This window comes from Echeneis naucrates, chromosome 1 (genome assembly GCF_900963305.1).
Source record: "Echeneis naucrates chromosome 1, fEcheNa1.1, whole genome shotgun sequence".
NCBI classification, from domain to species: Eukaryota; Metazoa; Chordata; class Actinopteri; order Carangiformes; family Echeneidae; genus Echeneis; species Echeneis naucrates.
In genome coordinates this window covers 12,262,174-12,276,362 of record NC_042511.1, presented here as the reverse complement: position 1 = coordinate 12,276,362, position 14,189 = coordinate 12,262,174, and the positions used below count along the sequence as shown (strand labels likewise).

General features: G+C 42.5%; 1 protein-coding gene across 2 annotated transcripts in view; it reads right to left on the bottom strand.

Moving 5' to 3' along the window:
* Window positions 1-488: 488 nt before the first annotated feature.
* Window positions 489-14,189, bottom strand: part of mxi1 (max interactor 1, dimerization protein) — a 28,770-nt gene continuing 15,069 nt past the window's right edge. For both annotated transcript variants that reach the window (XM_029507440.1, XM_029507448.1), the window contains exons 4-6: window positions 5,753-5,867; window positions 4,317-4,515; window positions 489-3,900 (exon numbers count right to left, since the gene is read on the bottom strand). In XM_029507440.1, the coding sequence (XP_029363300.1) occupies window positions 3,737-3,900; window positions 4,317-4,515; window positions 5,753-5,867 (478 nt within the window). In that variant the 3' untranslated portion in view covers window positions 489-3,736. The remainder of the gene's footprint in view (window positions 3,901-4,316; window positions 4,516-5,752; window positions 5,868-14,189) is intronic.

Below are 14,189 nucleotides of genomic sequence, written 5' to 3'. Positions count from 1 at the left end.
GTCAGGACTACAGGCCCAAACCCAACCTTAAACACAGAGGTAAAAAATATAGCTTTGTGATCACCAGCTTATGAAGATATGCTATTGTTTTGAATTTGCAGCATAGCCAGAAACTGCTTATTAGACCTCCCAAGTAAACGGGGCTGATCCCAGACCAGCCTGCACTGAACTGAACATGTCTTTAACTTTTCAATGCAAAATTATACCTGCAGCTCACGTGACATCACCTTCACACCCAATTATTATAACTCACACCGGACAGACTCTCCACAAGTCTGATATGTACCAAGTAGCAGGTGAGAAATCAGTGCAGAGTAGTCATGGACCAGCAACCTTTTGAAAGCTCAGCCTCAGTAAGAAAACGGAGCATGCGCACACGCATGTGCGCACGCACGCACGCACACTCACACACACACACACACACACACACACACACACACGCAGTACACTCACATGAGAGAAAACAGATTAAGCTTCGGTCAAATCAGTTTCTTGTTTTTTTTGTGTGTTTTTTTTTTTTTTTTACCCATTTTGGACTACAAGATCAAAATGGTTTGCCCCAAGAGACAATATAATGAGCGCCAGAGAGTTTTCTCATATTGTTGTGAGAAACAACAGACCCAACACTGGCAGATTTGTCCCAATGTATTAAAAATCCAGATCCAGCTCTGTACAAGGAGTGAAATTCATTTGTCAGACTTAGGATCTTTTTCTGTCGGAAGGGAAGGTTCATAAAACCAACATAAGAAGAAAACAGAAACAAAGAGAAGATGAAGGTTAATAACTTAAACGAGGGCAGAATAAACGTAAACTGTCCCTCAGAGAGAGAAAGAGAGAGAGAGCGAGAGAGAGAGAGCGAGAGAGAGAGCGAAAGAGAGAGCGAAAGAGAGAACGAAAGAGAGAGAGAGAGAGAGAGAGAGAGGACACTGAGGTGTTCTGAGGTGGTTTTGGCATTTTCTTAAAATAATCAAGCACCCAAAGTGGTGACTTTCTGATTCAGTGCCAAGTCCAACAACCTCAACAGAGCTCTGCAGAGAGCTTGCATGTCAAACTCTACACCTTAATGATGTCCTTCAGAGAAACCAAAGGATTTGTTCTTCTTTGTTTATTTTTTTCCTTTAGATCCTCAGTCAGAGGCCTTGTAAATGTAAGACACATTTTGTCAACTAAAACACAAGTCTAATAGAGACTACAATCCTCTCAATGGAGGAAAGTGGAGTTTTAGACCCCTTTTATTGTGTAGTAGCTGGCTCAATATTTGCCAGTAAAGTCTTGGCTATCAGTGAGCCTTGTGCAGAGAAACCACCCCCCTCCCCCCACCACCACCACCACCCTCAGCTCAGACCCCCAAACAACCAGACAGGATGGTTGTCAAGGTTCTGCCATTTTGTTTGTCAGTCTGTCCTGTTGTTCTAGATTTGAATTCACCATCACAGGCATAGTGTGAGAGCTGAGTGGGGTGTGAGGGTGGAGGGGTTTGAGCTCTGGACATGGCCGTTGACTCTAAACAGGCGAGGCTCAGCACTAGGAGCAGCTTAGGGGCCAATTACATTTCAAGTGTCCATTGAATAAAACATCAGAAAAACAAAAACAAAATGGCTACATATTCTTCTTATCCCCACCCCCTGCCCAAAAACAAAAAGCAAAAATAAGAACAATAATAACCCATAAAATATACAATTCTTAAAATATGGAATGAAGAATAAGCATCAGGAAGAGGAGTAAAATAAGACAGAACCAAAATAAGTTAACTCTTTTTCCTCTCACTGCTTGTGTTCTTTGAGGGATTGAGAAATAAATATTCAAAAGAGCGGCGTTGCTCTTTTTTTCTTTTTCTTTTTTAATACTGTCACACAGAAAAGGATTCATAAATTCATGAGAGCTGATGACAGTGGGGAAGAGATTTTTTTTTTTTTTTTTTTTTTAAATCAAGAGAACTGTGGCTGAAGTGCAAACACCAGTGGAGCTGGGATGGCGAACAGTGACATCATACAACCCGTTTTCTTCTCCCCACACTTTGAAATGTTTCCTCCACAGATCCCCCGACCACCAGTGGAATGCCTTACACAGCGTTTTAAGCCCCCATCCATGAACAAGAGGAAAAAAAAGTCTAATAAATAGAAAAAAATAAAAGTGTCACGCAACTCAGCATTTTCCAATAAGTGTCCTAGTTCATCACCTTTTTTTCTTTTTTTTTTTTTTTTATCCCATTGGAAAGGTAACCTTTTCTTTTCTTCCCAGGGCAGCAACTTTTGACTGTTTCAAAATAAAATAATGTCCATGCCACATTGACTGCCACTCTGGAGAAGACAGAAATTGTTCCACAAATCGAGTTTATGCACAATAAACGCAGGTCAAACACCAACAGAGGCAATAGTTCTATCCATGAGCTCTACTTTAAAAATAAAAATAAAAAAACCCTCCTTTTTAAAATTTAATTAATTAAGCTAAATGTATGTACAAAAAGAACAACAAAACAATCAAACAAACAAAAAAAAAAAAACAAGAAATTTGCTTCTTTTGGACGGTCACACACTTGTCTCTAAGTAGAAAAGAAAAAGGTGGAGAGGGAGTTCAAACTGGCAAGACAAAAACAACTACAAGAGTTATTGCTTGTTACTGCTGGAAAAAGGATGGATATCTTTTCCAAAGTTTTCTGTTTGGACTTTTTCCTTGTTGCTTTTTTTATGTGTGGGTTTTGTTTGTTTGTTTTTTACTTCCAGGTTTGTGCCGTTTCTATGGACAGCTCTAAAGTAGGCAAGTGCATGATGGCTTGTTGTAGCTGCTTGTCGGGGGGGAAAGAAACCAAAACAAAAAACATACACGCAAAGTTACAATTTCCACTCTTTCCAAATGCATTAAGCACCCACATTCGGCAGGAATGTTTGCTTGTTTGTTTTTTCCCTCCATTTTTTGGTGGTTGTTTTCTTCCAGCCTTGTCGGGAAACAATCAACAGACATTTTTTTTGCTTTAAAAGCTTAGTGGTGGTGGATCTGATCTGCTTCCCCATTGGTTTGTTTCACAATAGCACCAATTCAAGTGTCCAAGCTTCTGCAGTATTGAGCAGAGGTAATGAAAAAAAAAAAACAAAAAAAAAAAACAAAACAATAAGACAGGGATTAAATTCAGGGCCAGTGAGACATTTATCAGGAACCGAGCTGTGTTGATATTCAAAGTTCACCCACAGTGTTCATTTTAGTCCAGATTAGATGTGCTCCTGATATACAGGATCAGTTCAACACACGCACACATACACACACACACACACGGGAGAGAGAACTGAACACAAACTCTGAATAATTTCAGTATTATATGAATTTAAGTGCATTTTGAATCAAATTAGGGATTTTGAATATTTAAAAAAAGTAAAGTAAAATCAATCATTCATTTGAATTTTGTGGCTAAAAAATTAAGATGATGTTTTATATCAACTGAGTCTATGATCTCCCTTTAAGAGAGAATGATAACCAATTCTCATATCACTGGGTCTTCATGTTTGGGTCCCTGGTGTCTGTACGAGAGAGGGAGTTTGGCGGGGGGGTTATAAGCAACTAAAAGGCTAGGAGCAGGGAGCGTGCCGCTCAGAGCGACCTGAGCACCATTCAACTGGCGGCCTGGCCATGTTCTGAGCTGGCAGGGTGCCTGTACGTAGGCATGGCAGGATCGACCAATGGGTGTTGGGGGCAAGTGGGCTTGGCAGGGCGGCGTTGGTGGTGCTGGTGGAGATGTGGGGCTCTAGGAGGAGAAGGCAAGTTTGACACTGCAGGAGGAGTAGCCCTCGTCGCTGGCCATGCTCTGCAGGCTGCTGTGGTCGTCCAGGTCGCTGGTGCTGGCCGTGCTCACACTGTCCAGCTCTCCATGGGAGAACTCCGTGCTTTCCACGTCCACCTCAATCTCCTCTGCAGCCGAGAATGGAGATGTTCAAGAGCAGAGGAAAGGGGGAAAGAATCAGAACACTGTAGCATCCTTAACAGAAACAACCTTCTGAATTAAATACTTTTTATATACTCACTATTTCCAATAATGGCATAAATAGACCAAAGCCAATAATGATTTAGCCTCCACTTAAAGAGACCTTTGAATGTTTAGAAGATATGACAGAGACCTAAGATGAGAAGATTTATCAGCTTTTGGCTACAGAGACTTTCTCAGAGTCAGTTTACTCTAAGCTTAATAGTAAAAAGCACGGAATATCAGTGCTCTGACCAGTACAACTTTAGAGTGGTAACAACAGCCTGAGAGCAGTTCTAGGGTTTTTCTGGGCCTCGTAGCCACCAAATTAAAAATCCTGTTTTGAGACTCTGGCCTTCCCCACCTTGGTCAGAGTCAGAACGATCGGAGCAGAGGGTGGAGCCCACACTGTCCATGCGTATCCTCTCCCCCTCTCCTGGGCTGCTCTGGGTTGCAGCACCACTGCCTCCCCTCAGCAGCTCCAGCTGGCGCTGGAGGTGCCTCTGCTCACGCTCCAGAGACTCCAGCTGGTACTGGCTCTTCCTGTCCGCCTCTTCAAGTTTCTGACAGAGCAGAGAGAAGAAGGAGACAGCAAAAAGGTTAATCATGTGGTGCAGGAACTGAAACTGTACACTAGAATTTGTAGGAAAAAATTGTAAACATGAACAAGATGAGGAATGCCGACAAAACTGACATCGGAAAAAAGGTGAAACTTAAGATAAATGTGCGGGAACGGAGATGAGAAGGGGAGCTGGAAGAGCAACTTAAAGAATCAAGATACTGAATAGACAGGTGTTGCTGTAAAGTGTTGTCTGTAAGGAAATTCCATTCATATCTAAAAGATGTGGAAGTACAGAAATCATTCCAACATTTGGCCACTGTGGATCATTCTACTGCAAGTCCCGAATTTCCAAAATGATTTAGCTCACCTGCCTCATTTGCACACTTCACTTTACTCGCTGTCTCTCTTTACTTCTTGTGCCATTACAATGCAAGCGTGGGGCCATGGCAGGGACTGATACCACCGTGCTGTGATCTAACCTTGTAGCCTCATGTCAGGGTCGCGACAGGGACGAGCGTGACTCCAGGCGACAAACCAAAACAATAGGCCATCAATAAGCATCGAAGAGACTCAAGTTGACAGCAGCAGAAGTGCAGAGTGGTGGCAGTAGTAAAGGGGAGGGGGAGCGCCGCTACAACAATATCAGCTTTGTGCTTCCTCCCTCTGTTACATGCACGTACGCTCCGCAGGACTTTTCACATGCAGACTGCTCGATCTCAGGCAGTCACATGTTTGGTTTACAAGTATGTGGGAAAACGTGAGGCACGTTGTCTTAATGTGTTATACACTCCAGCTGAACACTGGTTAAAACCTGGCTCAACCAGCGATGTTAGAGAGGCACAACAAAGGCAGATGCTCCCCTTATTACAGTCCATTTAATTAAATACTTAATTGTTTTTACTGGAAAATTATTCTTACTAGTGTGAAAATCCACACAGTACTCAATTTGCTTGTTATTCCTCTGCAGCAATACAAATATATGATGCATTAAGTGATCCCAGTTGAATGTGGCAGCAGATGTCAGACCAAATAAAAAAGGGGTCCATCTTTATGCGTATTAGTGTGTCTATTTGCTTTTTTCTTTGTTTCATTTATGTATTATGATTTGTGTTAGAGCATTCTTTTTGACATGTATAAACATCCCCAACACTGTTATTGCTTTATTCTTCGTCAAAATCTTTTATTAATTGTACTAAAAAGGGTAACAAGACTCTGCTGTGGCTCACGGCGTTGCTTACCTTTATGTGTGCTTTGGCTTTGTTGAGCAGGCCCAGCGTGGTGTGGCGATTGCAGTCAGGCCCCAAAGGTATGAGGGCCTTCAACCGCTCCAGACAGAGCCGCAGGTGAGCTCGTCTGCAAAGGAAAAGCAAAACAAAAAGAGCAACATGGTGATTAGATAAACCACAGTAGGCAATAAGGCTTGGGCGGTAAAATGTCAAGTGCATTACATCCTGGTTAGTTACTCATTCTTCCTGATCAGTGCAATCTAGTTTGAAACCAAACCACATCGCAGCCCAGCCCAGATGGTTCTTGAAGGAATAGTTGATCCTACAACACTGTTCAAATTGAAACGATCGTTTCTCTGCTGCTAATTTTATTCTGTGGTCTATTTCTACCTTGCACATATGTAACTGTTTGAACACAGATGTCAATTTACAGCTTTATACCCACATTGACCCAAAGAATAAAACGGTGGTGTTTTTTTTTAACATAGTCGGAGCATCTAAGTGTGGATCTTTTCACCAAACATGAGCTGTATTGTTTAACCCCAGGTTGTAAGCTCATCAACACAAATGGACATTTGGACAGACCCAACTCATGTATTTTTAATCCGCAGTTTATAATTTGAAAACCAGCAGATTACATATGAGTCACGTCTCATGTGATCTTTCAGATGATACATTACCCTCTACTGGTATGTTTTCCACTCGGCTTTCGTTACCCTTCCCACCTACATAATGAACAACAAGTTTCAGCTGAGGTGGGACGCGGGGGAGGGGGCGCTGTAACGGTATTTACTGGACCCGCTCTGCTGATGCACTCCATCATCCTGACAGTTCCTTACTCTCTGACTGGACATAGGCCCCATCTATCCTGCTAATGGCCCGACTTGAGAGGTAAAGACAGATAATTGTGGTTATAAGACAATCAGTGCTCCATTAGCAGGACCTGGCCTTTCACCTAGCCCGAGGGGAACGGCGGAGAGACATTAAGAGTCAGTTGACTCAGGGGAGTAACCTCTGGCTCAGGAGTTATCTCTGTGGTAGCCCAGAGGAGACAAACTCTAGGGACCAAAGCACTGTACTGAATTCACCAGGCTAGACTGCTCTTTGCTACGCTCTGCTGCTTTAAGACTGGTGGAGACATGTGAGCGCTGGCTATCTGTCTGTCTCTGCGTGTGGAGGAGAGGTTAAACTATGCATGGATGGTGCTGATAAGACCACGAGAGGAGAGCAAGCCATTACACCAGCACAGTATGTGTGAGGGTGTGCTTAGGCTACGTGAACGAAACAAGAGCTGCATGTCTGGCAAGTGGAGGAGGAGGTGCCATAATTCAGTCTGTAGTGCTACAAGTTTGCAAGTCACAAGACAAATGCACACACAGTTTCAGTTTTAGAGTTTGCATGATGAGTATCAGTCTGGCTCAGGTCATCTGTCTTGTGTAATCAGTTCTATTCATGGCAGCGAGCATAGCTCACCTTTACTCCTTATCAGTGAAAGGTCTTTGTGTGTTTGTCTCATCAGAAAACAACCACCCACCCACACAAGCACATATCAGCTGGCAATTAATCACATTGTACTCTTACACGGCAGCCTGGGGGGAAACACACAGCTCCACCTGGGAGACAGAGATTTCTGTTCAACACTATGATTAAGATTACCTGGTTATGAGGAAACAAGGCATTAAGTGTATTTAACAGCCGTCTGCCGCGATGCAATTTCCACATTAAGTTGTAAGCACGAGGAACATTGCTGATATACCAATAAATGATTTATTGTGTGGCTGTAGCTGAAGAGCTGGCACAAAAAACTAAAATTTGACATGGAAGAACAAGAACCTACTTGCTCGTGAATGTCCCATTTTTACTTTAACAACTTGTGCACAATACAAGGACATCCTGTTTGCTCTTATTCTTTTACTTTGTCACAAAGTAAAACACACACACACACACACACACACACCCTAACCTAACCCTAACCCTAACACACACGGGTACGGGCAGCCCGTACCCATGAGGAATGCTGTGGGGGCAGCGCAGGACACACTGCTTATGTATGGACCTGTGTGCGTGTGCGCAGGCACATGCGTCTCTGTCTGGCCTGCCAGGCGTCAAGTGAACAAACTCCAGACTCCGGAGACCACGATCTTCACCTCCACTCCCATCCAGATTAAAACAGCCACCTCAGCAGACAACCTCAGATAACCCCTCCATTCCACCACTCCCTTCTTTGGCCCACTGACATGACAAATATACGAAGGAATAGAGCACCTCCACATATCTGGCAGTGTCTGCAACCAAAATATGACATTACAGTTCTTAGTGCTAAGTCTTAGTATTAGTGAGTGTGGTGTGAGGCATCACTTGTGGAGTTGCTGAATCACCACTCTTTGCCGAGTCAGTGTGAAACCACAAACACTATTCCACACTCATGTGATGAGGATGATGATGATGAGGGGGAGGAAAAAGATAAGCGGTCTGCAGCACCTCTTGATGCACTTTTGAGTCCAGTTTCTGTCCTTTTCACAGCTGCCTTGCGTACTCTATATTCTCCTCTCACAGCAACACAATATCTTGTTTTGCACCGTTTAATCACCCTCACTGTTGCTCATATCAATATACAGACACGAGAGGCAACTGCATGGCTTTAGTCTTAATCCCCGGGTTCATGATGGCTCTGCAGTGGAACATTCTAAGTACACGGGCAAAGAAGCACCTAAAAGTATTTGAGGAAGTGATAGAGGAACACTCTGTGCGTTTGTGTAATTCATGGCCATATCACTGGGCTGTCTGATGATGGAAAGTAAAACTGAAACTTTAATTCTGAGCAGGGTAGTCTTTCAAATAAATAATCCTGGAAGAAGAACCTGCCTCTTCTTCTCCCTGAGGCTAAGGCAACTTAAGATGAAAGTGGAGACACATTTATCATGCTAGTCTCTACCACCAGCACTGATATCTCACTGGGGGGTTACAGGTCAGAGAATAAGAGCTACTGGTGATGCCCCCTAGACAAGTGCCTAATCCCTGAAAAGGCTTGTTTATCATGTAGACCCACAGCTAAAGAGCTTAAGCCATTTACAGCTTACAATATGAGTGGCGGCTTGTGACCATAAATACCTGCATGCTGCAGCCAGAATCTCTCTTTGCCTCCGCCCTCTTGTAGCCACGTAACACAGAAACCAGCATCAGATCCTACTCTTTCCCCAGAGTTCTTAGAAAAGACTGGTGCCGGTTATATAAACAGCTATGGATTTACTGCTGCGGCTGGAGACTGGTTAAGAAAACTTGGTAAAGGATGTGGCTTCACAGCATGACGGGCAGTCATCAGGGAGCTGTTAATGTGGCATTTGTGGCGCTGCTTTCAATAGGGGTTAAACTTCCCTCCTAACAGAGGTTTGTCTGAGAGCCAAACGTTCTCAGAGAATACGGCAACATTTGCCACATTGTGGGTTTTAAAATGTTAAGCTGGAATACAGAAAGTCCAAATCAGCTTAATGAAGTGCATCTTTGTTCAACTAATCAAATGGAGGTATAAAGAAATTCAGTGAAACTATAAAAACAAAATTAGACTGTGTTTAATTTTCATCACTGATCAATCGTCTGATAATTTTTTTCATTGTTCATTGTTTTGTCCAAACCAACACCCTCCCCCCCACCTCCCTCCAAAAAAACAAAAACAGGAATAAGGGTTTGTGACCAAATGGTTCAAGAACTAAAAATATTCAACTGACGGCAATTTAGGGTCAAGGAAAAAGAGCTAATTTGATTCTGTTTGACTAATAGATTGATTGACTAAGTATTACAATGAAGAAAAAGCAAAACACCAATAAATCTTGAATTAAAAGAAAACCTAATGAGTATGAAAACAGACATGGTGAACATGTTTGAACAAGTAAAAGATCAGCGATGAGTCACGTGAGATTTTTCAGGGTAGTGAAGGCAAAAAGTCTCAGCTTTATTGTTGGTGTTCAGTGAATGGCAGGACAAGCTGTAGGGTTCCTGAATGGGGAACTCTCCATCTGTGGCGGATTACATAACACGTGGCCAGTTGCTACCAGGACCTGTGCACCAAACTGTCACGCAAAGCAGGGATATCAAATCCCTCACTGACAATAACACAGGCAAAACAGAACTTTTCCTTGTATTCAACCGGGGGAGATTCCTGGGTATATAAGTGAACATAATGGCTTTTTTCATTTTGTTTCTGTTTGTTTTTCTGCCTCCCTGCTATACCTAAGCAAACAGCTGCTTTTGAAATCCCACGCTCGCTCTCTGGCTGTGAGGCAGAGAGCTTCTGAGCCTTAATACAGATCAATTTATACTGGCTATTCAAAAGAAACTACATCTAAAGCTGCTGCTGCTGGTCCCCCACCGGTTTACAGTAAACGCTCACAGTTTGAAAATTTTTATTTTGGTTTTTTTAAAGCCTTACAGACAAGCGTGTATATTCAGTGGTGTATATTCACATATCTGATACATGATGAAGTTTCAATAATAGTGACTAGAATCAGAAATTACTTTGAATTCTGCCTCATGAGCATTATGATACTATTTTGAAATCCAAAACTGAAAAATGATTGCTGCAGTGATTTCAGTGGACAGCAATTATACCATCACCACTGTGTCATAGCACAAAATCTATATTGTTATATCATATACAAGTCATATGCCGCCACTGGGGATTTGTGGAAGTGTATGAAATGATCTCAACAGCCTTCTTGACATTTATTGACAGGGAAACTATCCACGTGCAGACTGTTTATGTTGTTAATTTTATGCATATTACATAACTAACAAAAAGGGTGAGAATTCATTTCTGATTATTTATATCCCAAAGGCAGGTCTTGCACCACTGACACAGCCAGCCTTCCCTTTCCTCCTGAGACAGTAGGGCACTTCCACTCTACCAGTGTGTGTGCACGGATGTGTGTCTCTTTCATCTTGTGAGTGTGTGAGTGTGTGTGTGTCTGTGGCTCGTGTTCCTGATGGGCCCCAGATGGGTACACAGGCAGGCAGCTCTGCCTTTTGGCTTTGACATGTGAGCAAGCAGCCAGTCGGCCCCGGGTCACTGCACCGAACCTTTCCTCCTCATCCCTACTCCCCATGAGCCATGCGCACAGTGCCTGTTTCTCCCAAATCCACCAACTTCCAGTTATTTACCTTGCTCCAGTTCAAGTGAATCCAAAATAAAATCTTTGCCCCCCGAGGATGTGATTGAAGCATTTATAACCACGAGAGGTTATAAGTGTGTATCTGAATTTTAGAGTCTAATATAATTACTGCATCACTCTCTATCTCATCTGTTGCTGAAATGCGTCAAACTGCCTCCAAAGTGACTGACGTGTAGTCCTTTTAAAAGAAGCACTTTGAAGCTCTCCCTGTTGGTATGAGAGAGCTGCCCACCACAGCTCTTACAGAACCTACACACATCTCTCGTCAGCACAGCCAAAAGCACTGCAATCTCCTCCGCCGTCCTTGTAACACATGAAAACGCACCTCCCCCCGCACGCACGCACACACACACACACACGGAGAGCATGTGACTTTGGACACACTGAAGGACAAGCACACTGCACCATATACATGTGTAAAGATAATCCCCTCCTTTATTAATCCTCTCCTGGGATTAATAAAGTATTTCAGATTGTATTTCTAACACTGATACGGTTCTGATGTCAAAAACCAGTGTCAGAAACACTCTCACAGGCAAATACCACTTTTAACATTTGTCAATGTGCCGTGAAAAGAAAAGCAACAAACTGCAATTCTTGTCATCACGATGACACGCGTCATGTGTCTTGAGAATATCCCAATGAATCTGGAGTGACAATGAGACAGAACTGAGAGAATACTGTGAGCAGAAAGCTCACTGTAGAGCCCAGATGTGCACAGATAAAAACATGGGAAGCTTTTGTGTTATCATTTCAACACATCCTCAGTTTTGTTAGATTATCAACACACGATTGTGTGCCGTTTTATGATCAGGGACTTCTGTACATTCACAGGAATTTTTCATAATGAAACTCTGAAACTTCAGCTGTGTTTTGACCTCAGATACCTTGGTCCTCTGCTCCTGGGAAAATTTTTTACCAGAGGCCAGAGACATTAGTTTCACTTCTTGGTCTGTAAATAACAGAACCTGCTTTCTGAATCTCTACACCATCTCTGCATGACCTGACGGATGGACTTCAAGTATTTTCTTTCCTTTTAGAGGACACACATCATCCAAAACAATTTTTCTTGATCTGTGATGTTATTTCACAGATTATTCCTATGAATAACTTATGTGAAAAATGCAACTTGTTCATTTATTAAATTTCTACTTGATTGCTGGTTTTTACGGTTTACCTTATACTTAAACTCAGGGCTAAGCTTGATTATCTCGTCTTAAAATACATACATTTGTCCAAATCTCGTGTGTCCTGGCACTGCATGTGAGCAGTGAGTATTGAAACGAAAGGGCGACGTGCAGGAAAAAACTAAAATGCTCATTCATGGAAATGTTGTTTATGTGTGAATAATATAAACGGCAATAAAATAACATCTGGCCCTGTGGAGTATCACTGAGAAAATTGTATTTTTAATCTTTGCAAAAAAACAAAAGCAAGTGAAAACAGAACTGACAAAAAGACCAGAGTTTCTGCTTATTTTCCATTCAGTGTCTTCTCGGCCCAACACTGTAGGTCAAAGCTTGAGGGATGGAGGGGGAAAAATGGCTGCCCTAGATTCTAAACTTGTGAATACTTAAATAATAGATAACTTCTCATGCCATCCAAGATGTCTGACATAATTACTGGACGTGCTCTTAAAGGGGAGTCTCAGATTTCCAGCCCAGATACCAGTCGATACACCCTAACCTCTTTGGTAATTCCCCCGCTCTCTCAAACCCATTTAACACACACACACGCACACACACCTAATTTGACCTATTTCTTGTATATATGAGGGAGAGGGAATCTGACCCTACACCCAGTTATTACACTAATTACACATCACCAATGACCGTCAATGGTAAATCTCCTAAACTGACATGCAAAAGGAAATTAAGACATCATTACATGGGGGCCTCTTAGGGAAGAGGAAAAAAAAAAAAAAAGAACTTGACTTTATGAGGGAGTCCTATTGTTCTTCTTTGCTTTACTTTTTTTCCTGGCATCGGGGCATATTTAAGGTTGCCACAAATCATTATTAACAGTGATGTCAAAGATTATTGGAGTGAATACAGAATTTTGTAATGCAAAGCCTCATCCAGAGCACACTAAGCCATGTCGGTTGAGCGCTATGTCAACTTAATTTCAAGTTAACCAACTACGTGAAGGAGGGCAATTAAAGCACACAAAGAAAATGTGGGCACAGATGTTTTTCTCTCTCTGTGCTTTGAGCATTATTTTCCCAAACAATCCAAATCCATTATTATCCATGGATAAAAATAGTATGCGTGAGATGCTGGCTTTTCAAATGGTCCAGACCAGTTGCACAATAAAATAAAAAGGGAGGCTACTTATGCCACATTCCAAATTGTGAAACGTGAACATGTGGCAGCTGAGCTGTACAGCTCTAGAAAAAATGAAGAGACCGCAGCAAATGTTTCAGCAATCAGCATCTCTGCATATAGGAAGTCATTCCATTCCAGTGACTGTTGAATTCCAACAAAAGCACACCTGTTTCTACCTAATAAGGTACTGATGCAACACCTTATTAGGTAGAAAGAGGTACGAGGAAATTTATAAACATCATTGCTGTGGTCATCACTATCCTCTTGCAATAGGACCAACTGGATGGCAAAAACAGTGCTAGTAGTTAATCAAAAGTAACTGGAATAAAAAGTAACTATTGACAATGCCAAAAGAAATGAAAAGAAAAGTTTTGTGTGAGGAAAATAAGGGTTCAATTCTGGCTTTACTGTCGGGTTGCTTCCATCCTCAAAATTTTATGAAGACAGGCAGGGGTGAAGCATGTGGTGAGAACGGTTCGAGACAGACTCCTAGAGGCAGAGATCAAGTCGTGTAAAGCTAGAAAAAAGGCCTTCATCAATGTGAAAGCAAAGAAGAGCCTGGATTAAGTTTTCTAAGGACCATAGAGGACTGGAGTGAAGTCATCTTCTGATGCGTCTAATTTCCAGCTTTGTCCAACACCTGGTTGTCTAATGGTTAGACGAAGACCTGGAGAGGCCTACAAGCCACAATGTCTCACACCCACCGTGACATTTGGTGGAGGATCGGTGATGATCTGGGGATGCTTCAGCAAGGCTGGAGTCGGGCAGATTCGTCTTTGTGAAGGGTGCATGACTCAAGTACAATGTTATCCTGGAAGAGACGATGTTCCTCAACTCGGGCAGGGCAATATTCCATGCCACACAGCTAGGTCGATCAAGGTGTGTATGAAGGACCACCTGATCAAGCCCTTGTCATGGCCAGCTCAATCTCCAGACCTGAACCCCATTGAAAACCTCTGG